The sequence below is a fragment of the Ostrinia furnacalis genome, unplaced genomic scaffold (genome assembly GCF_004193835.3).
Source record: "Ostrinia furnacalis isolate ACB-3 unplaced genomic scaffold, ASM419383v2 OfSCF2357, whole genome shotgun sequence".
Taxonomy (NCBI): Eukaryota; Metazoa; Arthropoda; class Insecta; order Lepidoptera; family Crambidae; genus Ostrinia; species Ostrinia furnacalis.
In genome coordinates, this window is record NW_021132596.1 from 1,305,838 (window position 1) to 1,332,802 (window position 26,965).

A 26,965-nucleotide genomic window follows, 5' to 3' on the forward strand; every position below is an offset into this window, starting at 1 on the left:
CACCTATTGGCAGTATCAAATTGTTTGCATAGAATTTCGATTATATTGTTATAAGTACACTATCCTTAAAATATTACACAATTAGGAATTTTTGCTTTCCAGTCATTCCAGTGGCAACACTTCTAGAAATTTAGTTTTTTGCAAATTTAGTGTATTAATTAATGTGAAATAAATAAAATAATATTTACCGATGGAATGTAATGTTGTCCTTTTCAAGATTTGATGTTTCAGATCTCTTCTTACAATTAAAAACACTGCAATTCACCATTTTTATCGCAGCACGTTACTCTTCAATAGTGACATTTGGAATATGTCATTGGTGGCGCTGCAACTAGTTTTTATAAACTGAGTGAACCACTGGTCTACTTACATTGCTAGAGGGGATTGCCTGTCAGTTCCACTCCTGTTATTTCTGCTCTCTGCTCTAAACAGTTTACATCAAAATATTATTTTAATCTAACAGTCATCACCAAAAGTTAATGAATGGCCAAATTCAGAAATTAAATCTATACACTTTGAATACACAGTTCGATTTCGTGGTAATCTTGGGTATTCACAATCACTTACTTTAAAATCACTTAAATGCTACAAACTACAAAGTCCTAGTTAATGCGAACAAAACTAAAATAAAAACAAAGAAATAATAATTCAACGAAATGTAATTAACAGCACATAACAAACAACGTTTATAATTAATTAACAGTAAAGTCAAACAAAACCAATTTATTTTTATCTTTTAAATCAATATTAAATCAAGTTAAAATTACTTCAACTTCTTATTCTTTGGGTCTGAGCGCTTGCTTTTGAAAAATGTTTTGTCTTGTTTCTTCAAATCATTCTTCACTTGTGAGAGTGAAATTAGATCCTGCAAAGAATATTCAATTAAAAATAGTAAGTATGGATATCAATGAAACAGCAATGTTTTCACAAAATGGTGCATGGCGGCTTGAATTAACTCACATCATTGTTATTGTTGGCCTTATACTTGAGGCCTCCATGTGCCGCTGGCACCCCAGCACGTCTCTTCAGCGAGTTAAGAGGCGTGGGAGCCACGCGTTCGCCGCGCGACAGAGCCTCAAAACGGCGGTTCACCTCTGATGGCTGCAAAATATTAATATTAATTTCAGAAAAAAAATCTCATTTGCTGTTAATTCAAAGACAGATAGTGTAACCTTGAAGGATCTTAGTTTTGCACTACTTTACCACAGAGAGCTTGACCATTGAAAGTCTCGTCGAGCACACCTAGGGTATGATGAGTAGCTATAGCACTCGTGCTTACCCATCTGTTTATAGACCGAGCCTAATGTTACGCTACTACAATTACTACAAATCTTAAAGTTATTCTTCTCTGGGGGTCACAGACACCTCTTCTTTTAAACGATCGTAACTTTGCAAATACAGCAACATCAAGGCTTACGTCAAGGGTATCCCCGTCCATGCTGCCGTCACTGAACAGGCTGAACAGCATGCTGTCCAGCTGCTTGGGCTCGGCGCGGGGTACTGCGAACTGCGGCGTCGGAAGCTTCGGGGATAAATCCTGGAAGAAGAATGTGAATCTTTGGAGATTGAACCTAATTTCTCATTCATATAAACATCATCATTTCAGCTACAGAACTTCCACTATTGAACATATAGATCTCTCCCAAATGGTTTCCAGACTGATCGGCCTTCATCCAGCGCATCCTTTAAGGCAGGCAATTTTTAACCACAAAATAATCTATACAATCTTATAAGATGCTGATGGCTGAAAACAGAATCTGCTACTAAAGCCCGGTCCGGGAGCACGTAGAATTTTGTCCAATGACCCCTAGCTACCCATCCTTATCGCTATTGCTGTCGCGACTGTGCGACTGGCACCCGCAGTGAGTGTGCGAGCGCGATAGCAACATAATTACGTGCGAGCGATAAGGATGGGTAGCTAGGGGTCATTGGACAAAATTCTACGTGCTCCCGGACCAGACTATAACACAAACCTTGGAAGGCGCACACATGACAGCATTGTCGTCTTGCTCGGGAGGCATTCGGTTTGCGGAGGGCAACACTCGCCCGGTCAGCTCCTTCTGAATGTTGTCGATTGTGTTCTGCATGCTCTGGATCTTGTCTTGAAGCCGTTCCTACAGGAATCAGTGATCATTAGAACATCATCAAATTATTTTAAAATTGTCTTTAAAGTTCATGACTTATACCTTCTCAGCGCGGATCTCCAGAATGATGGACATTTGTTTCGAGAGCTCGTCATCTTTGGTCTGAAATTATGGAAAAAATACATTCCGAATTACTTTCCATTAGAAATATAAAGAAAAAGTAGTAGGTAAGTAGGTAGGTAGAAATACGCCTACTTTCCACCAGGATATAATACAAAATAAGGTAATTAAAATTGAGGGTAGAAATGAATCAGCTCTTGCGGTTGGATCCAGATCATCCAGCATTTTGTTTCAGAATTAAAATTTCTAATCTCAAGCAGGAAAAATACATTATGGATAGAAATTACTCAGCTCTGCCATCAGATCTATTGACATGATCTATCGTCAGTTGACCACTAACCCTGACGACGACCTCCAGCTGCTCGACTTGCTTCGATATCCTCTTCTCCCTCTCACTAGCGGCCTCCCTTTCCATCTCGGCCTCCTTGCGGAGCTTCTGTACGCTCAGTTCGAGGCGGCCGCGTGCGTCCGTGGCGGCTTTCAGCTCCGTCATGAGTTGAGCTATGGTGCTCGCCTTCGTGTCTAGTTCCTTGTCTTTGGAGCTGATGGCTTCGGATAGCTCTTTGGTTTGTTGTGAGGATGATGCCCTGGGAAAGGCAAGATAGGTAAGGTATTTACGACCGTTAAACGAGTAAAGGTTCAGCCAAACCAACGCGATCACACGCGATTAGCTGGCGTGCTGGTAGGGCCCAAAAGATAAGGAGACATGTAAAGTGCCCCATAAAGGCTACCTTTTCTTTTTTTATTATTTTCTATAATAATATTTTGACGTTCATAAGTGCCACTTGTGGTCTAAACTGAATAAATACTTTTGATTTTGATTTTTGCAGCGATGGCGATCAGACTTAAATTTAAGTGCATTTATGCATTGATCGCCATCGCTGCACGCCGGCTGATCACAGATGCGACTGATCGCGTGTGATCACGTTGGTTTGACTGAACCTTTAGTTACATGGGAGATGAAGATTGGCTTTGCAAGAAAAGTCTTGCTAAGCTAAGTAACTAAGTAAACTTGGTGCTAAATTATGCATTACATAGTTGGTTCTATTCCAGTCTGATCCTCTAAACCAGTGGTTCTTAACCGGTGGTCCGCGGACCACTGGTGGTCCCTGGAGGCATTCCAAGTGGTCCACGAAGTGCACTTGCACACCTTGGTCAAAACCACTTTTAACTGATTTTTGCAGTCAAACTGGTTTTGACCGATTAATATGAGGTGGTCCCTGACAAGACAGAAATTTGGTAAAATGGTCCCTCATGACTTAAAGGTTAAGAACCACTGCTCTAAACTAAATCGATGTAATGTTCTTTGTTATTTAATATAATGTAGTTAGTTACTATAATTCCATTTAGTAGATAGGTAGGGTACGGTACGGAGTAGGAGCTACGACAACATGCAAAAATAAGATTGAAAACTTACTTCAGTTCGTCCAACTCAGTTTCACGATCTGCTAACTTCTTCTGCATATCCTGCACCTGAGTCTCCAACTCTTGAATACGCTGTGCCTTCGCATCGCAGTCTTCTTTTGATGCAGTCAGATTGGCTACTACCTCTGTATTCGCGACTTCCAATGCAGATAACTGATCCACCAGTTTCTGTATTTCTGCTTCTGAACTCTTTTGAAGCTATTCAACAACATAATTAGGTAAGTAAGCTATTAATTAGTAGCAAATTCAAAAAAACTAAATAATTTAATGTCCTATACTGACCTGATCTTTCTGGGCGATATCATTCCTCAGTTCATCTTGCGTCTCGTTAAGCATGGCCACCACTGTTTTGTAATCTTCATTTTTCTCAGTAGCAGCCTGTAAAATTGCAATTGTTTCACAGGAACTATATAAGGTAAGTTTAAATAAAATAAGTGAGTTTCAGCAGATTTCAAGCAACTAGCTAAATAGTAAGTAAGTATGTCTAAGGATTTATCAATGATCTTTATTTTATACCTGGAGTTTTGCTTCCAAGTCCTTATTAGTGTTGGTCATAGCAATGTTTTCATCCTCTAACGCAGATATCTTCTCCTGAAGCTGGTTGTTCTGGTCGCAGATGCCCTTGGTGAAGGTCTCCTGGTTGCCGAGGGCCTTCTTCAGTGCTTCGTTACTTTCTACTGCTTCTTTGAGTCTAGACAGTGCAATGTGTAGAATAGAATGCTGAATTTTTAACACAAGCGATAAAGTATAAATTCCGAGATAGAGAAAAACAGCTAGGACCGTGAAGAGTAAATACGAATAAATGAAATCTACGTAAGAAGCTACCCCTAAGTAACTCTGTCCCTTTTGGACTCTTACTCTTTTTCCTGTTTCAGCATAGAGCTCTTCATGTCGGAGGCCTGCAAGTTGAACTCGTGGAGCAGTTGTTTCATGTCGTTCTGAAGAGACGTGATCGATTCCTCTTTCTGGAACAAAAATTGGTTTATTAATCTTCTCTCTAGGATCCTTGTTTACCATAAGAGCAACGAATCATCTTCGATCAATTTCGTTTTTATTTTTGAAAATATGTAGTTGGATACGCCAGTTACCAGCTTCTTTCTTGCGTGGTTATGGTTCCACCGCCGTCACCTGCACTCAAGTCTAAGATTAATCAACGTTACCTTCTGCAAGTCATGTTGGTTGAGGTCGAGACTCCTGCGCAGTTCGTTGACGGCTGCTATCAGCTCTTCTTTCTGTGTGGCGGTAGCGGCCAACTTCTGCTTGGTGTCGGCCAGCTCGGCGTCTCCCTGCTGCTGGCTGCTAACAAGTACTGCAAGAGCTGGTTCTAAAGTATAAGATGATCGACAACGTTACCTTCTGCAAGTCATGTTGGTTGAGGTCGAGACTCCTGCGCAGTTCGTTGACGGCTGCTATCAGCTCTTCTTTCTGTGTGACGGTAGCGGCCAACTTCTGCTTGGTGTCGGCCAGCTCTGCGTCTCCCTGCTGCTGGCTGCTAACAAGGACTGCAAGAGCTGGTTCTGAAGTCTAAGATGATCAACAACGTTACCTTCTGCAAGTCGTGTTGGTTGAGGTCGAGACTCCTGCGCAGTTCGTTGACGGCTGCTATCAGCTCTTCTTTCTGTGTGGCGGTAGCGGCCAACTTCTGCTTGGTGTCGGCCAGCTCGGCGTCTCCCTGCTGCTGGCTGCTAACAAGTACTGCAAGAGCTGGTTCAGAAGTCCAAGATGATCAACAACGTTACCTTCTGCAAGTCGTGTTGGTTGAGGTCGAGACTCCTGCGCAGTTCGTTGACGGCTGCTATCAGCTCTTCTTTCTGTGTGGCGGTAGCGGCCAACTTCTGCTTGGTGTCGGCCAGCTCGGCGTCTCCCTGCTGCTTGGCCGCCGAGAAGTACTGCAAGAGCTGGTTCTGATGCTCGCTTGTTAGTTTTACTGCAACGAATTTAAAGAAGTTGTAAGTCGGGTAACCTGAAAACTACCTAGCACCTCGATCACGATAAGTTTTACACTTATTACCTTTTTCTTCAAGTCTCTCGATGACCTGGCGGTTTTTCTCGTCTCCTTGGAGTTGCTTGTGTTTGATGTCCCTCACGAGCTGTCCAGACTTTTGGTATGCGTCGTACAATGTGGACTGATCGTTCTTGCATCGGGACAGTGTTTCCTTTAGCCGCTCGCTGTATTCCTCTAGCACATCACAAATTTCGCGGGTGCTACTCATTCTGTAAAATAATCAGGTAATTTTAAGAAGTTCGATTTAAAGCGTAAAAAGCGTCTATAAATTGAACGCTTTTAGTAAACGTGTCCCCTACTTAAGTTATTGTCAAGACAAATTGATTATTTTAATATTGATTGATAAGTAATAAGGATGAATTTAATACTTGTTCAAAGTTTCTGGTCGAAGCCTAAGTTCATCTTGGTACTGCCCGGAGATTGCCTCGTGTTGCATCTGCACCTCGACCATATTCTGCTGCAGCCGCTCATGGTTGCCCTCAACCTGCTGGAGCTTTTCCTTGAGGTCCCAGTACGCGGTGTCTTGGGCGACCTAAGGGCACCCACCACGCAAAAAGTTATTGTAGTTAGTATAGTAACTATCAGTTTTTTAGTATCTTAATCTTAAATAGTAGGCATTTAAAACGATTAGGAGAACAACCGATTGATTAAATGTAGCATAAACAAAAGAATGCTAAACTCACCTTCAACTTGATAATTTTTGCAGTTTCGCGAGAAACTTTTTCACGAAGTTTCTCAGCATCTACGTTCAGTCTTTTTCGACTCGCGACTTTACTTAAGTCACCGATATCCATAGCTGGCGATTATTTAATTAATTTGTTACTGATTAAAGTTGAAACTTTTAATAATTACGCGCCGAATGGAATGATGGACGATCAACGTAAAAATGGCGGGAACTCAACTCTTAAGTTTTTTTTTGGCAAAATCCAAGCAATGACAAAAATAATTATAGTGCATTCTAAAAATATTCTAAACAAGGTTTGGATATAAATTATCTGTGGTCTGGGTGTAGCACATTAAAAAAAAACCACAGATCCCATCAAAAACAATACTTGTCAAAAAAACCAAGTCTCGCAACTCAGTTGTTCTACGGTAAAAAGTTGTGAGATCCATGTAATACCAAGTCCAGGCCAGGAAATCTTTAACGTTTTACATAAATTATTGACTTGGCCATCGCACTAAATAATTTAATTTACACGTGTTTTCATGCGATGGCCAAGTCAATATATTTATGTAAAACGTTAAAGATTTCCTGGCCTGGACTTGGTATTACATGGATCTCACAACTTTTTACCGTAGAACAACTGAGTTGCGAGACTTGGTTTTTTTGACAAGTATTGTTTTTGATGGGATCTCATTTCTTTTTGTATTTTGTAGACAGCAGTTATGTATCTAGAAAACTGGACCGAAATTGAAAAATTTTACTCGACTTGGCGGTTGCACTACCGTGCCCCCAAATATTTTAGTTTTTCCTTGATTCATACACCAAACACTACTTATATTCCAAATTTGAAGCTTCTAGGTCTGCTAGAAGTGCCTTAGAGTTTTGATGATCGGTGAGTCAGTGAGTGAGTCAGTGAGTCAGTCAGTGAGTCAGTGAGTGACAAAATTAAGTAACTTTGACCCGTTATAATTCTTAAACTACTGATTCAAATTGAATGAAATTTTAAATATACCGTGTCTTTACAATGCCTGCATAGCTAATGAAAATTCAGCCTTCTAGTTTTATCCACAACGAAGTTACAGGCGGTCGAAAATGGCCTGAATTGCTTCGAGAAAAGGATGGTACGGCCGTGCCGCTTTTTTGCTCGACTTGGTGGGGGCACTGCCGTGCCCCCAGATATGGATTAGAGTAGATACAGCAAGTTGATCGTCAAAGCGTGCCATTCCGATATGTCCAAATGGACATACATGGTCGAGTGATGTTCATGTAATCCGATTACAACAATCGGTTACGATGATTTTACGAGGACAGTAGTACGAACACGGTAGAAAGAAGAAATTATTTACGGATTGAGAATTGTAATTAACAGCACAAGTAACAAATAATTAATTAGATTAAAGTAGCAGTAGAAGAAGTACAAAGTAGCATTGTTTTTAATACATATCCTGCGATGTACTCTTAAGAGTTAAAACCATGGTCCCTGTATGTGGTGCACTCATACCGATCCCAAGGAACCGTACTTACTCATAACAATAAGACACACACTGATGCATGTATTCATGCACTTGACAAATTTTTGTCTTGAAACGCTGGTAGGGTAAAAAAAATAACGAGATTTGACGATTTGTAAGAATTAATTTATTTTAAAAAGGTAAATAAAGATGTTTTTGGTTTTGTATTTAACAAATTATCAGTTTTATCGGAATTAATTAATTTTCGATTCGAGTCACACGATATCATTCGATGACTTTACAAATGCAGTACGATGATACGATTACTTTTACGTTGCGGCAATCACTAAAATTCGCTAAAATGACACTAATGACGTTTAAAAAGTGGCACGCTCGGCTTCATACAATTTTTGACACATGCTGCATCTATCCATATCTGTGAAAAAAACCAACCCCACTTTTAAGTCATCTGTCTCAACCGCACCTAATATCCCAAGCCCAAGCCCAAGTCCCATCCCACTTGGTCCCTCTTCTTAACTCGTCCCACACTCACATGAAAATGGCACAAATCAAGTCGGCCTCGACGAGTATTGCCAAGAACAAAAAAGAAGAAGAAGAAGAAGTCATCTGTCAAAAACTGTCAAAATTCGGAAGACAGTAGTGAACACAAAAAGGTAATTTGGTTTAATAAAATTAAATTAAATCAGTATTTATAGAACGATTTATTAAATACCCTCACAATATTTGATGGCGGTACTTACATTTGTTAACAATTATGATATTTTTTAACATTTGTTATGTAACTCGTATTTGAGGTTAGATTCGTACCGTATTTCAGATGCTCAGCTCCTCACTTCTTGGTGGCCTGCGGGCAGCTCGCTCCTCGGTGGTGATTACCCGCAACTTGGCGGCAGCGCAGAAGGCCACAGACCCCATCCAGCAGCTGTTCTTGGACAAAATCAGGGAATACAAGCAGAAGAGCTCGTAAGTTCATTCATGATTGACCTTGCAGTTTTCAAATTGGATAATAGTGATGATACTTTTGAGGTTTGGCTGTAATGTAATCTAACAGTTTTGATTTATGATTGAATATATGTTGCACCGTATAAAAAAAATAAGTTTACATTATTCTTCATGATTTACCCTGTAAATCTCATTGGAAATTAGTAAGATAAAATTTTCATACTAAAGAAATAATGTTCTAATCACTTGTTCTTTCTTTCAGTGGTGGCAAACTGGTTGACCCCAGCCCAGCTATTGAGAAAGAACTCAAAACTGAGTTGGAGAAACTGGAGAAGCAATATGGTGGTGGTTCTGGTGTAGACATGACCTCATTTCCCTCATTCAAATTTGAAGAACCCAAGCTGGACCCCATTGATGAGGCACAACAAGTGGCGAAGAAGAAGTGAACGTACTGATAGCAATCCATAGCATAATGTGCATCCAATGTGTTAATGTCCTCAACATTTAAAGCTGGTGAATAAATTATCGTATTAGGTTTTTAGTATTATTATTTTCCTCATATTATTATCGTGTTGTTGACAAACAATACTGAAAATATTTGGCATCCCTTCATTTGTTTTTCTTGGTTGGTAACTTGTTAATGCGGCAATAGGAATAAGCATTACATTAAATAATGAAAACTACTTACTGACGCGTCGTGGTCTTAGCTTAATAGTTATTAAAATAATAACTTTGATGAATAGGGGATGAAACAATGTAAAAGTACTTCCTAATAAGCGAATAGATGCAAACTTAACAACTTAATTTTAATGTTTTATGTATTATCTGTTGTTTTATGTAGGTTATGTGTAGGTGTTTTATGTATGTAGTAAAATCCCAACTAATATTATAAATGCGAAAGTAACTCTGTCTGTCTGTCTGTCTGTTACGCTTTCCCGTTTAAACCTCGCAACCGATTTTGATGAAATTTGGCATAGAGATAGTTTGAGTCCCGGGAAAGAACAGGATAGTAATTAGTATTTGATAAAACCAATATTTTTGCAATAAATTGACTAACGCCATCTAGAGTTTTGATGTGGAACGATCCGTCTATAGAAGTTAATCATAAAGTAAGTATTAACCAGGCGATTCAGTAGAGGTCACTAGTAGGAGTAGTAGGCACTGCTTATTGAATTTTTTTTGCTTCATTAGAATAAAACTTGGATTCTTAAAATGTTTTTAATGTGCATGTGCTTTCTTTTTTTTATTTTTATTTCCTCTGTCATTTAGGATCACAACGTTTTTCTAGAATGGCATCACTAAAATTCGGGGAATCCTGTATTGTTAGTATTAATTTTGTAATGGTAATGGTGAGAAGCACGAGCAACACGACTATTAATGAATGAACAATACTCTTTGCTGATTACGTGGTGGTCAGTGTGCGGTTCATGTCCGTTTGTGTAACTCGTATCTCAGTTTCTGTATCCTAATGATTGATATTACTGTAGTCTGTAACATTTTGTGCTAAGTGCTAAAGGTAGTCCCACCTTATCCTTAGTATCACTTGTTATTTTTTAATATTAATTAATTTATGGGAAGTTACTTACCGGTTTTAAAACAAGAAAAATCCATGTGAGTACCAGTACCTCTAGCATGAACAACTTTCGTCTTCGAATCGTTTGCGTACTCGATAAAATTCGATACTTAATCTTCGAATTAAATGATAACGGGACAATTTTGATACTCAAAATAAGTTTCGTGCAACCACATCTCATACTAAGTTCACTTTACGACACGTTCACAAGGGCGCTGTTGTAGTTTTCTTACTTACTAAATCTTTTGATGGCGATTCGAGTACGCAAACGATTTGAACTCGAAAGTTTTTCGTGCTAGCCGTACAGTAATCTTATTAGATTTATCCATATTTTATAATATAATATGCAGGGGTTTAATTTAACACATCATAACACCATCAAAATCAATACATCATACTATACCAGTTTTTGAGTTAAACCAGTTACTTAAACGGTGACTCTCAAATCTATCAGTAACGTAGTAATTTGCCATAATAGGTATATTAGGCTAAATTTCATTAGAGTTCAGCCACAACATTATTTTTGTCATAAAAATTTCATAAGGAGCTTTTGAAAGTCTGCTTATCGCAAACACGTTGATAAGCGTCGCCTCTCTCGCGTTGACATGAAACATCCGACTTTGTCAACTTTGTTCAATAAGTAGGTACCTACTTTACTACTTTGGTTATTAATTATATTTATAGCTTTTAGCCTATTATTATTTTATTAAATAATTTTTATTTGTTTGATTGTATCTTTCTTGCACATGGTGAAGTTGTAGAAATGGCGGACTTAATGCAAATACGCATACAGGGTGGAAACGATAAGTGATCTCACTCGATTATTTCTAAACTATACAAGATATCGAAAAACTATACAATATATATATTAACTGATCCTGAAAGTGCTTCATAAGCCCTATCAAACGGTATGAATAATAGGTTACAGAATAAACTGGATCTATCCGAAAATTTAATGTTTAGCTTCCATACATTTGGTAAAGCCACATAATATTAAAAACCACACATGATATCGTAAAACTGTACCTCTAGTAGGAAAAACTTTCGAGTTCGTTTCGTTGCGTATTCAAAGTGTCATCGAAAAATTTTGTATGAAAAATTAAACAGCGCCCCCTATATTATAGCCGCCCTAGGGGGCGCTGTTTAATTTTTCATACAAAATTTTTCGATGACACTTTGAATACGCAACGAAACGAACTCGAAAGTTTTTCCTACTAGAGGTACAGATTCTAAAAGTGCTTCACGAGCTCTATCCAATGGTATCAACATTAAGTTACAGAATAAACTGGATCTATCCAAAAATTCAATGTTTCCTTCTTCCTACTACCACAGTCATGGGACTCATCTCTTGATAATATTATAGCAAGTAAAACCAATGTTTTCCGTATTTTTTTTAAATAAAAATGTAATTTACGAGTTTATTTTAAGAGTTTATTATTTAATTTTAAAAAATACACTTCTAATATTGTGTGGCTGGCATACATTTAGTATGGAAGCTGGAAACATTGAATTTTCAGATAGATCCAATTTATTCTGCAATCTATTATTGATACCGTTGGATAGAGCTCGTGAAGCACTTTCAGGATCAGTAACCAGATTTTGGATTTTATAGTTTAGATAGAAATAATCGAGTGAGAGAGATCACATATCGTTTCCACCCTGTAGATACCTCTTTCTTTACCTAAGTTTATATCTACTAAATATTCATCAGACAGAGAAAATTTATGCATAAATTCCTGACAGTCTTAACAGATGTAAATAGTTAGGTCCTAAGTATTTAACTTTACTTAGATAAACGAGTTTAACTAACCTACCTACTTAAAACTAGTAACCTTTAATTTTAGGTATTAAACACGTTTACTAATAAGTAGGTACATAATAGAATAGTCTAGCTAGGAATGGCAGAGATACATAGGCCTACCTTGTGTTTGTAAGGGTTTTCGATAGGTATAAAATATGTTTTATATTATCACACTATCATTCAATAAATTTATTATTTATTCATATATATTTATTTATTTATTTTCAGTCAGTAACATGAGTGGCGAAAATGAAGAGAACCCCACATTTGAATGGAGTGAGGACAGATTGGAAGAGATCGCGTTTAAAGAGTTATTTCCACTATCTGTCACGGACATATTATCAGTTCAAAAAGATATAATAAAACGGTTCCTTGATTTTTATTTAGGAGGTAGAGTCCAAAAAGGCATAGGTGTGGACGACCTAGTATTTGCTGTTTTGTCCATATTGCCGGTATCTCCGTATGATGAAAAAAAAATATGGAGTGACGCAATGTTTACAAATGGCGGTATGGCTTTCTTTTTAACTCCCGAAGAAAAAAATGCGTTTCAATCCCGATCGACGAACGACAGTCAGGAAGACGTCCAGAGCACAGGAGAGCCGATGGAGTCGCCTTACCCAGAGTCTGTAGACGCTACTGAGGATCCTGTAAGTATTTCTAACGATACCGAAAACATTCACCTAGATGATGATGATGATGATCATGATGATGATGAAAAAGATTTTACAATAGAGGATGAGACAACAGCTAACCGAGATAAAGACAACCTTAGTGAAAGCAGCAACGAAATAAATAATGTTTATGATGATGATGATGATGATGATGATGATGATGGTAATAGTAACATTTCCGAAGAGCCAATTAATGAGAATATGGAACCCGAACCACAACCATTCAGTCCACCTATAGAGTTGCCGGAAAATATAAAGTTCGCGCAGAAACCAATTTCGAAGGAAAATAAAATTTTGACTTATGGCCCTGTTGAAAATGCTGCATTTATATCATGTTGCCATGAATTACTTAATAGATGGGATTCAGAGTCACGTTCCAGAGCAGTACTGAAATCTTTCTTTGCTGTGGTAGCTTTGGTGCTGATGCGTGCTACTACGAAGGGCTACAAACATCTCATTTCTACGTTCTACAGTCAAAAGTTTCTTCGATTACTTCGCCACAGTATCAAATGCGGGCTCTCGAAGTATTCTCCACCGCACAAGCGCTGCCTCAAGCGAGCCTATAGGACTTTCCGTCGAAGAGACGGTAACACGCCCACAATGTTCGCTAAACTCGTATTATTATCGAAAAATTTAAGTAGATTTAAATACTTAAATTATATCATATTTAACGGTCTTTTAAACTATACGGCAGAATATGGGTTTAATTTGATACAGCTGCTTCGAACTTTGTGCAATGAAATTGAAGATGGTAGTGTGACAAGGGTGATGGAGGCGACCTGGTGCGAAGCTACTGCGGCGTCTTGGATGAAAGTGGCGATATTTTTGAATGAACGTTACACGGCTTCGTCTTCGGATTCGAGTTACAAGTGGGCACGAGTGTTGGACGGACGTTTCTTCAAGGGATTGTCGTGCCAACAGAACTACGGTCTGGCAGTGATAATGTCAATTTTCGTGGAGAAGCTCACTGGTAATTTAGATGTATGGAAAGCAACTTGGGTGGAAAACGATGAATTGGAAAAGTATCGCGAACTCGGAAGTCGATTATATGAACGGTTTATTTGTTGAAACGATGAATTATTAAAAATATTTATTGTTTCGTTCCTAGAATAGTAAATTGTTATTGTATTAAACACAAAATAATATAGTTTTATTGGCATTCAATTTTTTTTATTTTTTTACATTAGGTGTGGTTTATTAGAATGCTTGGTATCTTTAGAAGCAATTCAAGTACCAACTTAAGGTAAACCTACAATGTTGCGTTTCACCAATCAAGATAAACGCCGGCAGGCTGGTAACCCTGCGCTCCAGGCGCTGTGACTTCGCACTTTAGTTTAGCAGTCAGTAGCTACGCGTACTGCCGCGTGGTCGGAGGTGTCGTGCGTCATGGCGGCCGGCTTCGTGGGCTCCACCAAGAGTTTCCCTTTCTCCTTCGATGTGGACGTGGAGGAGGAGCTGGAGGACCAGGGAAGAGCTGTCACCCCGCACCTAAGCAAGAGAATAGGTCAGTGGCGACACATGTTTACATTTTGGAGGATTGTTTTGTTTAGGCGGCTCAGTAGGCACAAACAGTAAATAAAACATTCGGTTTTGCAATATAGTAAATTGGATAATAATTCAGCTAAACTGAACAATTTTTTTACGACTAAGGTATTTTCAGTTCAGACTTATTCGTTCTATTTACAATTGGATGTAGTAGCTAGGTATTGACTGTTAATTAGTATCTAAAAGGAAAATTTTAACAACAAAGGTCGTGTTACTCATCACATACATTTTTACCTTTTTGTTATCACGCCATAACGAAGCAAACAACACAAAATACCTACCTTCTAGATAATAAACAGAAAACCTATCTGCACCATGGAAAATTCAAACAAAAATCCAGATAAATAATATAATTTGTAATGATGATATCATATGTAAAAGACACCAAGATGTATTGTTAATCCTTGATTCCCTAATAAATGCAGAAACAGATGATCTGTCAGCTCAATCAGATAAAAGTTAAGCAGAAATAAAATTCAAATCTAAGGTAGGTAGTTGATAACAATGCGTTATTGCGTGTTTTTATTATGGTCAGCTTACTCACACCACTCACCATACTGCGGTGTTATAATAACCCTGCCGGTTCGGAAAGCCCCTGCTGCCCCGGTTGCTAACCGGGAAAGGCGCCCATTTCTCGCGCCGGGTGCTCGGATCGATACGGCATCAGCTGACGGGTCCGTCTGCCGCAAGTCTCAAACGTGTGTTGTGTATGTGATAAAATGTATACCTACTACACTACTTACTCATTCGTCTTCTTTTTGAACTAGCTGAATTGTTAGGAAACGTTGAGGCCTTCTTTTGGTGTTCTTCAAAAAAGAATTACATACGTAGGAAATTCATGTGAAAATTTAAAATCTTGTAAAAGGCTTTGGATTTCAGAAAGATCGATGGAGTCCTTCAGGGAACTAAACTTTCACCTCTAAGTTTTATTATACGAAAATTATTTTGAACATCATTCCAAACATTATTAGCTACTTACTTAGGTACCCTTTGGTCTAGTCTAGTGATTCGCTAACCAGACTGCATCGCTATGCTAGTCACGGACTCTAAATATGTTAGGTCCCTAATTTTGCTATAAAATTAACCAAACTAGTTACAGGCTTTACAATGAAATCCCTGTGAACGTTCAAGCTGAATAATCAGAGAAATATTTACCAGCCAGATAAGCTGTTTCATATACCTATAGATAAGCAACTCGTGGGCGGACAATGCCGCTTAATAATTTTCCGACTGTCTGCAATAATTCATTGAAAAGACCAAATTTTCAGGATTATAACGCTGATTTTTTGTGCATTCAGAGTTACCTTCCTGGGGGTGTTCCCTTTGCCGCCTAGAATAGATTAAAACTACCTAGATTGTTCTATTTCAATAATTATTGGAATGTGTGTGAAGAAGAACAATTATTTCATTTACCTAGATATCGTGACTGTGAGAACTGATAAGGATAAGATAGCGCACTTTACAAACGCCCTGCTCTACCTAAAGCGATATCCGCCAAAGAGCCGACCAAAAAGATACAAATGATTATAAATTCACAAGGTTTTTTCCATAAAATCACGTAATAAGCACCGCAAGCGTTTAACCACAGCAAACAATACCCATTGTAGGAAAACCAGTTATCAGTACTGAACCAGGGTGACCCGAATTATTTTTGAGCAAGGGACACAAGAGCAAATTACAACCTATATCAAAGAGCTTTACTCAAATGGCCCCTTTCTGATGAGATGTCTGTTTTCTAGACATGTTAGATGCCTTTTGTGGCTCACAGGCCTTTATTTTGAAAACGATTCACGCAATGTTAATTCCTTGTGGAATTCGATTTGATGAAGTCGAAAAACTTGCAGTTTTGTACCCAACTGACGGAGCTTTCTAACTCTCAATGCAATCGCGAAACTGAGTAGTTTTATGGTTTAATACTACTCAATTTTAACAATATGAATGACCCTCGCTATAAGAAGCAGTCCCCTCTTTCCTACGTGGTCTCTGACTACGTGATCAAAGCCCCGTTTGCTCTAGAAACAGCAATAACACCTGTAAATACTAATTGTTTGTAACGTGATCGCTGAAAAGTTCTCTAATTTTTCAGATAAAAAAAAGCTTGATCCTTAAAAAAATGCTCATGACCCCCAATGGGTTATAGACTGCCTTGATAAGAAGTACCCTTGTAGTACAGTAGACAGACAGACAGCCAATTGTTATAGTAACGTTGTTTTGAGCGGACATCATTTATCAGGACGATAGCGGCCCCCACCGACTTATTATTGTCACCCCAGCAATACCCAAACGTTTCAATGGGTCACAAATACGTCTTAGATGAGACACAAAAGATTATATTTTGTTCCCCTTGACAATCCGTATGAGGAAGGACAGTGCAAGGCCACGAAGATGTATCGTGGGAAACGCAATTGTGCTAGTAGAGATTTCTGCGTCAAATCAGTATTAACTCTGCAGCTCCGTGGAAAATTGAACTATATGAAAATACTTCATTCCTGAACTTTCTATTCATTCCCTCCTAACAAATCCTTCCGGTCCTGCACTGTGCGTCTTTTGTAGAAGTAGGTTAACCGGTACAGTCAACAAACAGGATTGGCGCAACTGCGCGACGCGCAGCTCAGTGTGACCTATCTCTACATTGGGCATTGGCTACGTCTTAGAAAACTTGTTTTGAACGGACATCGCATATCGATTTTACTTTTTCGAATCCAGATTTTGTGATGTAAGTAACTGCACATTTGACTGACCTTTACAGGCACCGACCCACATTGGTAGGGCTAGAGACTGTACCATCGTTGTAAACGAGCGATATAAAGTTGAAAAGCAAAAAACCATTTTTTACACTTCTATCTAACGTTAGGTTTAATAGTTAAAGCTGATGTCAAAACCTCTCCCAAGTTTTAGGATTTAGTCAGTCAGCGCCTCAGATCATAGTCTGAGGTCAGCGCCATACTAGGTACCTACGTAGGTGTATGCTCCTATAATGCCACATGTGTTTAACTAAAACAAGTATAAAAGTAAATCAATGTAGAGATTAGTTGTGAATCAATTTGGGTCAAATCTTCTCCTGTACATCTGTGATTCGCTGGCAAGGATTATGTCTCATCTCATTTTAATAAAATTAAACATGTGAAGCGATTGCTGGCCCCCTGCCAATAACAGGTAAAAATACTGGAAACATTTGATCAGAGATTCTATCGTGATATTCGTGGTGTTCTAAATAGATCGTAGGAACTAGGTACCCAGTTAAAATAATTTGAATACCTACACTACGTTATGCGGACTGTACACGGAATATTTCCAGTGTCTGACTTCTTGTTATACAGGTCTTTGACAATGATGAAATACTGATTAAATGTGCTCTATCTACTCTCAGAATATCTACATTAGTACTTTTACAGGTAATATTGGATCAAAACTTTATTTTATTACAAGTAAAAAGTATTTCAGTGCTATTAAAAACTATCTAACTAAAAGTTACTGTAGCGGACAGCCGACAGATATCTTAGGTTTAAAATAAAGATGTATTTCTGCGTTAAATGCCCTGACGGCTATCAAAAAACATATACTTTCAAAACTAAAAACCAAAAGGTATTAAAAATAATAAAAAAAGTAAAAAAACATAGACAATTATAAAAAACAGGTTGGTCCACCTATCGGTTCCCAACAGTTATAAGCCTGACCAGGAACATAAAAACCCTGGCATAGAGGCGCGTCAATTGCATTTGATAGTGCAACACTGAGTACAGTCGTACCTGTGTTAAATTAATAGGCTAACTTTATGTATCAGGATTCAGGATTACGGGCTAATTTGATATTTTCATAAATTAACGAAAAAATATTATTATAGGTAACCTGGTTTAAATAAATTAAATGAAACCATCAATCGAGCTAGTAGGATTTATTTTATTATTCATCAATAATCAAATTCAGAACTTGAATATTCAACTGCAATGTCTGCTCATGAACGCTTCAAACTCGGTACTTCTTTCCCTATTCCATAAAATTCAACACTTAGAAAGTGACAAAAAACTTTAAAATAGGTAGTTGAAACAAACCACAGCTAATTTTCATAGTGGACTGTACTATACGGTAAACATGTCAGTCAATTTGACAACCTTTGTTGGAAACATTATTCAATGAAAATATTGTCCGAACCCTTGGTATTTCTCTTCGACAAATACTTTAACACATTGTGAACCACTTTTCTTTCTCGACTATAAAAAGATTTTAGCAATTTCATTCACAAAATCAATTGCGCACATTTAAAATAAAGTTTGTTTACACTTTGACAGCAATAGATTGACATGCAAGGTGACATGTCAATGAAGTTTTCAGTTACTGTTGCCATTAAAATAAATTAGTACCATTAGTTTTCCGCAACATGGTGAGGGTTTTTATGTTCCTTGTCAGGCTATACTATTACTAAAAGTTACTACTAACCCTAGTTAAAGTAAACTTATAGAGATAATCCTAGATTTTCCCGAATGATAGAGAAAGAGGGAAAATACTAATAGCTAACGTCCGATAACATGCATACGAAGAGTCCCCAGAACAAAATATGATGCGTTTTCAGCTTTGTCTGTTGCTCTACTCATATCATCATGTCTCTACAATTAGACATGGAATGATTTTGTGTATAACAACGACGTGCTCAGCATAATGAATATTCTAGAATATAATTTGTCTTTGCTTTTAATATCACATTTTCAGAAAGAGTTACTTTATGTATTTTGTCTCTATCATTACTGCGATGGAGTATATCGTCATATCTATTAATTAATGGTGTTGCGGTTGTGCTTAAGGTCTGGCTTTTGTTGGACCTGGCAACCCTAGTTGCGCTCTCAGCAATGGAAAATTTGCTTGTTATCTAATATGGTATAGGTCGTTCATCGCCCTCTGTTGCCCTCGGCGAGACAGGTCGAAGCTATTTCAGTAAACACGCTTCCAAAGTGCCGCGTACGTTCATAATTTCAGTTGCCATAAAAACGATCATGCAACAACAGAATGCTGTCTCAAGATATGAAAGTAGAGTATTTAGAAGGTTAATATTAACTATTGTTCGCCATCAGTACCTACATGGAAAAAGCATGGTGGTCGGAAAAACGATGGGAAATTCTATGAGAAAAACTCGTTTTGTTACTTTGAATTTCTTTGTGATACGGTTCGAAAAAATTAGCTTCTAAAGAACCAAACTTATAAAGTTTACATAATATTAGCTATGTTTAGTAGAAATCTATCTAATTTGCTTAACAGCTCTCTAGTTATTTGGAGTAGAAAAGAAAATGATAGGTCTTATTTCTCGTCTCTTGTTTCAATCCAATTTCAATCAATTTCAATCCTGAAACACAATGTTAGATGGGTCATTCCACAAAAATATGTCAACTCTTAGTCCGCGCCACATTTCACATGAAATATTTGTTAATATTTTATTCCAAAATTGTTAAATAACAGCTCGCAGTGTGCTTTATTCATCACCCATTTATATTTTTTGAAACTATTTTTAAAACATCTTAATTTCCTTTTGAATGTCCCAAAACGTCATTCCCTAGGCATGTCCGTACTCCAAAAGTTTGTGTTTTGGGACCCACATTTATAAAAACATCAACTTTATCCTTTGTTTTAATTAACGAATAATCTATTTAAATGTATATTACACCAAATTCTATTAATATTTTGCGGTTTCAATAAACAATAATTTGATTTTCTTTAGTTGAAAAAGAGTCTACAGTTTTTAGCGTCATTCCCTCGCCACGCACTGATTTTATAATTTTGCGCTTTAATATGTATTTAGAGTGAATGACATTTAGTTGATTTTAAAGTACGATACGAAGTTATCCTCAGACCATACTGGCTTTGCGGTAGCCGTTTTTTGAATTAGTGCTAACGTGCCAGTTGTTACCGAAACATGTGTTAATCCAGTCACTTCGTCAGTCCCTAGTTGAGTAGCTTTATTGATTATAATAGGAAATTGTATATAATTTAAAAGTATTTACGTGTATTTTTTTGGCTATTTTCGGCACATGGTATTAAGCATCTTATAATATAAAGTTAATCTGCATTTGTGTTAAGTTTTACTCCAAATCGTCAGTCCCTAGAGCGTCAGGCCCTAGCTTTAAATGGCACTTGGGACTAAATTACTAGTTAGGGAATGATGTTTTTTATATAGTGATAATAACAAAACAACTACATTATGTGTATTAACTTATCTATAAATGTTAAGGTTAAAAGTTTTATACTTTATTAGAAGTCATATAGGAGTAATGTAGTATGAAAAAATTGAAAATTATAATTTCTCCTAAAATAAAGCATAAAGTGACTGGCCCTTATAGACATAACATAATTAATTAATAAACAATAATTTACACTAATAAAGTATTCAAAAGCATCTTAAAAAAGTTACGGACAAAATGACGTCCAAAATATACAGATTTTTATGGAATGACCCAGATAAATGTTAGCGTATTCTAGGAACTGAAATGAACGGAATTTTCCTTTTTCCCGAAATGAATTATTGTTCATTTGTCTTATCTAGCAGAAAGAAAATGACCTTAGTTTGTTCTACGGCCTTAGCCTATACATATACGTGAATTACCCACGTTAATCTTACTACCAACAATGTTTTTAATAGAACGCCGTGACGACATCGCGACATGATTGTGCTAAACACAAAAGCGTGCCGAGCGGCGCCCGTGCCAGCCCGTGCTCAGTCTACGTCCCAACATTCGTACAATAACATTCTCTAGTATTTTTCAGAGAAAAATATTCAAAAAGTGCATTAATAAGTGAAAAAAGTAAATTTTAATTTTGGAGGTTAGTTTTGGCGCGAGTTTTGACGTTAGATGTGAGTTGGCGCGTTCCGTTTCGCACTGGAAAATTCCAGTCCTGAATTTATGAGGCGCAGGTGTCGTTTTCATGTAGCTTTGAATGCTGAAGTGTAATTGATGCTTGCATTTGCGTCGTGGACGGTGGCATTGAGGTGTGGTGAGCGTGAAATTGATCAGACGGACTCTGCTACATAACACCCGTCAACGTATAAGATGGCATAGTTAGTTTATAGATATGAAACAGAACATTACTAATCTTGAAAACAACACGATACAGCTTAATTCATTTTTGTGTAGCATTAATCTAGAATGTCTTTTTTCTTGTCCCAAGAATTTTGTTTCAAAGAAATGCTCTTTATAAACTTTCCTTGCTGCTTCTCAGAAAGTATGAAAGCTTTTTCGACCTTGAGGTTTGAATGGTCCTTTCATGCGTCTTCATCTACATAACACCGTTTAACGCCGACCTTGTTGAAAAGACAGACCTTGAAGTAGTTTCGAACTGCTCCAATTACTTACCTATCTATTCCAGTTTACCCTGCTAGAGTCGAAACGCTATAATTATGAGATTTTTCTGAAAAAATACCTGAAAAACTTTCAAGAACGACTGCCGGATGATCATGAGAATAATAAAGAATCGTTTTCACTACTTACAGGACAATGTTTTACAAAAATCGAGTAGCTTAATAAATGTTGATCTCTACCATATCATTGAATAATAAAAGTCATTTACTATTATTTCTGCCACAAAAAAGTTTTGGAAAGTGGAAATGAAAATTTGTCACCGGAATTAGGTAATAACGAGTTGATATTCACCCTTATCGATGCTTTGCCTCCTAGTGAGTACGATATTTAGTTTTTCATGGTATTCTGACTGACATTCAAACAGTAGAGCTGAATACTTAATGGTACCCACTATGTATCAACAATAGCCAATCCATGATTCATTCGTCGGAAATCTGAAACATTTCGCTTTGTTATTTCTCCGATTTGGTGAATGTTTTCGATAAAATCACGCGCCAAGAGTTATTCATGGCTGACAAAGCCGGCGACATAATGGACCAGAACTTATTTTCCTCAAGGCAATCTAACAATTGGTTTTGTTGAGCACGTGGATCGGAAAAAAACTGTATTTTTGTAGCCGTGCTTACAGACTCATAAAAAGGTTTGATATTACTTATAACAGGGGCTTCAGCTCTCCCGGAATCAAGTACTGAAAATGAAAATTTTCCTTTTCATGGGATTAAGTTTTTTCATCTTGCTCGATAGACAGATTCCTGTGATTAAATCTTATGGATTCGCAATAGCCTACAGGCTGCTGAAGAAAATGAAAATCGATATTGTTAAACTACTCCTTTTCCCTCTGATCTAGGCAAGTAAACGTATCGCAATAACTACTTAGGTACAAACTACAACCAGATACAACAGAACTACTTACGAGTATAATGGTTGTCCTACCTACTTTCGGTGTTTCTTTTGGAAGGCCAATGAGGCTTAAACCTGAAATAACCTAACCAAAATTGGAAATCAAATCAGTGAATTCACAAGTCTTTGTTTGCATCGGGAAATGGAGAGTCCAAAACACTTTGCGGAATAAATCAGTAGGTCTTTGACATTGGCGCGGCGATCGAGTGGGCGGCGGACGAAAATAGAGAGTGCGCACGCAGAGTAATCGCTATAATACGGTACGTACCAATGCTTCCGATGCAACATAATTAATTAGTTGTGTTGGACACGGAGTAATTAGGTAGGATGGACAAGCCACGCTTGCCGACCGACCGCAGTAGTCTTGTTGTTTATTGGTCTTCTATCGACCTCAAACTGCAGACATCGCTTGTTGTTTATTGGTCTTGACAAAGCTTCTTCAAATCCCACAGACATAGGCAGTCATTTTGAGTCCAAATTAATTAGACCACATGTTTTATTAACAAGCTACATACTATCGTGCATAGAGTACAGACACGTTATAAACGTTTTCTCTTGAACACAAATGACTTGTGGTCCTGAAAATTAAGTTGTAGAGTTTTTCTCCAGAAAATCTTTCAGATTTCAGTTTTATTCTACTTTGGACAGCTTTTGTGACTAGTTTTTGTGACAAAAATGTACAGGCGGTTTTGTCTTTATTCTATCGATGTTTGTGTCGTTAAAGGCATTTCAGGTTCGAATATATACAGGGTGGAATTTTGTAATGCCACCTGGAGGGAAAGTACTCTTAATACTGTAGATAGAAAATTTTACTGAAAGAAAACATTCCTTTATTGTTAAAACAAAGAGAACTGCATTCAAAGATTTTCGATTTTTTTTCGAAAATTCACTACCATACCATACAATTTTCTCTACTTAATTAAAATAATTTAAGATTTCATGGTTTTCCTTTCATTTGATTTATCAAGTTTGTTAGAGAGATTTCATCCGTATACCTACTTAACCCTAACGATCGATGCAATAAAAATATAGGGTGTAATTTTTATCAGATTTTAGTTGGTTCGATTTCCGGGTGTGGCAAGCAAATTTTTGGAAATCTTTGAATGCAGTTCTATTTCTTCAAAAAAAAAATTTTTTTTTAATTGAGAAAAAAATTCTATCTACAATATTAAGAGTACTTACTTTCCCTCCAGGTGGCATTACAAAATTCCACCCTGTACTATACCTACATATAAATGTTAAAGTTAAACGGAATCGAAATAAAACTGAAAACAGCGAAGTCGTCCACATTTTTCAAGAAAGAAAAACACGTAAACAGCAGCAGATTTACGTTTCGAATTCAGGTTGTTTACAGGATTTGGGTCGGATATTGATCCCATATTTTTCTCTTTGAAACTGTAGTGTGCTGTGAAATACAGAATTGGCAAACGATATCATGATTCACTTCGATGTAAAAAATATTCAAAGGAACTGCCAGATTTTGTTTACCGTATATTTTTAGCCGTTGTTTCTAAGTAGCTCTTTTTGTCTTGATTGTAGAGTGATTTATTGTGTTTATGGTGACACACAGATCACAGTAAATGTTCAAAAGTGACGGTGTTATTTTCCAGCTGGAGTAGATTTGCACTGTGGGCGTGTGGTTTTACTACAGTACTCTAATTTCAGGCACTTGTTTGCTGAAAAAATTCAAACCACTATTAATATTCATCATTAAAGCACCGAATAGGTAGGTAAACCAATAAGATAATTATCTAACTAATAGCAATAGTAAAGGAGCTTATTGTTTATTTATGGTTGGATAGAGTCACCCACCATCGACTTTTCAATTACCTAATCTGAAAGTTTTCTGGTTTCCATCAAATCTAAAGACAATCTTACTTACTTCAACACTGCCTTAATTGGTCCTACATAATAATGCTGACGACAGTCTAGCTAGAGCTACCTAAACTTTTTTCAAAACTATGTTTTACCAAATTACTAATCGAATAATACAAAACCCGTAAATAGACACAAATAAACATTATTCCGTTATCATCGGCACACATCATCAATCACTATTACTGATTATCACTGCATTACCCGCCATTACACCTCTTATATTATCACTATACTTATTTCCCAACAAATATTTGCAGCGCCAACTCGCATCTAATGTTATAATTAAAGTGTATTTTCATGTAAGTTTTGTAAGAATATAGTGTTGTGTATGTAGTGAGAAATAAGTGAAAATGTCAATACGAGGAGTGCCAGATGGGTCGCGGTCTCCGCGGATCATGACCGACTCATTCTTCGATGATGGAGGTAAGGATCAAGAGTAAGGTCGACTGGTTTGTGTTACGGTGTTACTAATGCAAGCTAGGCATTAACATTTTTATTGCAATATTGTAATGTTAATAAGATACGGGACTATTCCCTCCTCTCGTTCCCACTGCTGCATCTCCTGGTTATCAACAATGTGAAAATCAACAATCTTAGTCAGATCTTTTAATAAATAATATCTGGCGCTTATCGTTGCGAAACGTCATGTGTTTCACAATGTCTGGATGTTTGTTACTCTTTCACGCATAAACTACTGAACGGATTTTGATTAAACTTTACAGTATTACTGTTTATAACCCAGAATAACACATAGGCTATAATTTATGACGATATGTGACAAACTAAATTTCACGCGGGTGAAGCCGCGGGCAAAAGCTAGTTACCTCATATTTGCCATGCCAAAAAAGTTGCCACTTTAGCTTAATTGACAAGGATCACGCAATGTAGATGTAGTTTCGGTAGAAATGGTTCATTTGTTGTTGTTTTGGTGTGAGAAAGGCAACACCAAATGCCTCAAAAGTAGTTAGCAGCTCTACATTTAAAGTGTTTTGTGTGTTGATAATCTCTATCTGGACCTGAGCCTCTCGAAGACAATAAAATAAAACCCACTATTAATTTTTATGTTATTTTCTTGATTAGGAAAACATACATAACTTAATAAAACACAGGTAACATACAAAAATGTCTTACACAGCTAATTTATAATTATCGTAGTCCATCTACAGAATAATAAATTTATTCTAAAATAAAGAAATCAAACAAGTAAATAATTACGTATCACAAAAAAATACAAAAAGATTCCTTCGAGCCGGATTTGAACCAGCGACCTATGGATTTCAACAGAGAGTTCACTACTACAGTCCACCGCTCTACCAACTGAGCTATCGAAGGTATACGAGTGCAGTCGAAATTATCTTACGCTGTCTAAGAAAAAAGATTAGGGTGACCTCGTTGTAATTGCGCAAAACAGAACTGGATTTTTGTTGGCATTATAACACTGGAAGATTTTATAAACCTTTTTTTTTACAAAAAGACTCCTATTGAGTATTGTGTTAGTGTCCTTTTTACGTCATAGATTGAATATAGCAAACTTTATAAATATAATAAAGTGGTTACCATTTATAGGACTTGATAAATAGACTGTTGTTTTGTATGTGATGAATATTAATAGTAGTCTTAATTGTTGTTGTGTGTGGCCTTTGTAATTTACCTACAAGTCTACGATAACAATGACGCTCCTTGTTTACATTGCGCCTGTTGAGTCGTGCGAAAAAAGTTATGATGTTATAAAAATATGCATTTTCCACGTTTACCACTTTTAGTAAAAGTTTTTTTTTTACTAAGTATGAATAATGCACTGAAACTAGCTTTCACTGTAGGTAAGCAAATCATTATTTATGACATTACTTAAAGAAAGAAGTACGTAAATATCAAAACATAATGAGGGAATTCAGATAGACGTGTATGTTTTTATGTTTATACCTACACAAGTAGGTAATTATTGATTCAGCTGCATCAGGAACTTCATACAGTTCGTACATCAAACGCGTTAGTAAATGCGCAGTTTGTGGTTCACGAAGTTTGTTATCACCTTTAAAAAGGTTAATCGTAATAACTGGTGTTACACCAAGTTTAAATTATGCAATGTCGATTCCGTTTATTGCCTCACCTATTTGTTTGCTGGGGTCGAGTGCAGTCCGCCGCCCGCGGCATTCGGCAGCCACCGCCACTTCGCCAGTCGGGCCTCGCCGTCTGAACCGCTCGCTAGCACGGCTGGCGTGATTGACAACGCGCGTGGCAAAACATATTGATAACATACCGTAACTTGACTGTTCCATATCGATTTTTATGACACTGTGATTATTTCTGTCATGCTTAATTAAAAATTACCTCAAAATACAACTTATAAAGTGATATTTGCACATGTTACTTGACAATATGTTGACTACGCTGTTGCTCGCTGGAATTTAAATCGCGTGAATGTCAATGCAGATTCCTCGTGTCTAATTGACGAACCTGTTGTGTTTTCGCCTGCTTCTTTCCGGTGTGTCATTCCACTTTTTAAAACATCCGTTAGCGTGATGGTTCCCTGCCGAGGATA

The 26,965-nt window shown here is 37.2% G+C and overlaps 4 protein-coding genes and 1 non-coding gene across 12 annotated transcripts in view; 3 read left to right on the forward strand and 2 right to left on the reverse strand.

The window, feature by feature from the left end:
* Positions 1 to 763: 763 nt before the first annotated feature.
* On the reverse strand, positions 764 to 6,600 carry LOC114355171 (myosin-7). Its single transcript, XM_028307869.1, has 14 exons — positions 6,318 to 6,600; positions 6,003 to 6,166; positions 5,641 to 5,843; positions 5,369 to 5,556; positions 4,488 to 4,594; positions 4,146 to 4,320; positions 3,912 to 4,007; positions 3,622 to 3,827; positions 2,545 to 2,791; positions 2,187 to 2,246; positions 1,974 to 2,114; positions 1,418 to 1,537; positions 961 to 1,101; positions 764 to 865 (listed from the first exon to the last, which is right to left on the reverse strand). Exons 1-14 carry the CDS (start codon positions 6,426 to 6,428, stop codon positions 764 to 766), a joined length of 2,061 nt encoding a protein of 686 aa, XP_028163670.1. The 5' UTR covers positions 6,429 to 6,600.
* A 1,717-nt stretch (positions 6,601 to 8,317) lies between these two features.
* ATPsynCF6 (ATP synthase, coupling factor 6) lies at positions 8,318 to 9,249 on the forward strand. Its single transcript, XM_028307855.1, has 3 exons — positions 8,318 to 8,423; positions 8,588 to 8,733; positions 8,975 to 9,249. Exons 2-3 carry the CDS (start codon positions 8,588 to 8,590, stop codon positions 9,156 to 9,158), a joined length of 330 nt encoding a protein of 109 aa, XP_028163656.1. The 5' UTR covers positions 8,318 to 8,423; the 3' UTR covers positions 9,159 to 9,249.
* Positions 9,250 to 9,736: 487 nt separating this feature from the next.
* LOC114355158 (uncharacterized) lies at positions 9,737 to 13,916 on the forward strand. Its single transcript, XM_028307854.1, has 2 exons — positions 9,737 to 10,323; positions 12,315 to 13,916. Exon 2 carries the CDS (start codon positions 12,323 to 12,325, stop codon positions 13,823 to 13,825), a length of 1,503 nt encoding a protein of 500 aa, XP_028163655.1. The 5' UTR covers positions 9,737 to 10,323; positions 12,315 to 12,322; the 3' UTR covers positions 13,826 to 13,916.
* A 172-nt stretch (positions 13,917 to 14,088) lies between these two features.
* The window catches only part of LOC114355157 (AMP deaminase 2), a 41,029-nt gene continuing 28,152 nt past the window's right edge, over positions 14,089 to 26,965 (forward strand). For 3 of the 8 annotated variants that reach the window (XM_028307843.1, XM_028307850.1, XM_028307851.1), the window contains exon 1: positions 14,090 to 14,261. In XM_028307843.1, coding sequence (XP_028163644.1) covers positions 14,144 to 14,261 — 118 coding nt within the window. In that variant the 5' untranslated portion in view covers positions 14,090 to 14,143. Of the gene's footprint in view, positions 14,262 to 24,705; positions 24,847 to 26,533; positions 26,721 to 26,965 lie in introns of those variants that run through there. The other 5 variants (XM_028307845.1, XM_028307849.1, XM_028307844.1 and 2 more) reach the window with 4 other exon arrangements.
* Positions 25,664 to 25,755, reverse strand: TRNAY-GUA (transfer RNA tyrosine (anticodon GUA)). Its single transcript is given in 2 exon segments — positions 25,664 to 25,699; positions 25,719 to 25,755. It is a non-coding gene; the product is annotated as a tRNA-Tyr (tRNA).

What these genes read in the sequence shown, in the direction of transcription:
- LOC114355158 (XM_028307854.1), top strand. Translation starts at nt 12,323, where the DNA reads ATGAGTGGCGAAAATGAAGAGAACCCCACATTTGAATGGAGTGAGGAC.
- ATPsynCF6 (XM_028307855.1), top strand. Translation starts at nt 8,588, where the DNA reads ATGCTCAGCTCCTCACTTCTTGGTGGCCTGCGGGCAGCTCGCTCCTCG. An exon ending in GAATACAAGCAGAAGAGCTC is followed by an intron (nt 8,734 to 8,974) that starts GTAAGTTCATTC and finishes TCTTTCTTTCAG; the next exon opens with TGGTGGCAAACTGGTTGACC.
- LOC114355171 (XM_028307869.1), bottom strand. Translation starts at nt 6,428, where the DNA reads ATGGATATCGGTGACTTAAGTAAAGTCGCGAGTCGAAAAAGACTGAAC. An exon ending in CGAGAGACTTGAAGAAAAAG is followed by an intron (nt 5,557 to 5,640) that starts GTAATAAGTGTA and finishes AATTCGTTGCAG; the next exon opens with TAAAACTAACAAGCGAGCAT. An exon ending in AGGCCAACAATAACAATGAT is followed by an intron (nt 866 to 960) that starts GTGAGTTAATTC and finishes TATTCTTTGCAG; the next exon opens with GATCTAATTTCACTCTCACA.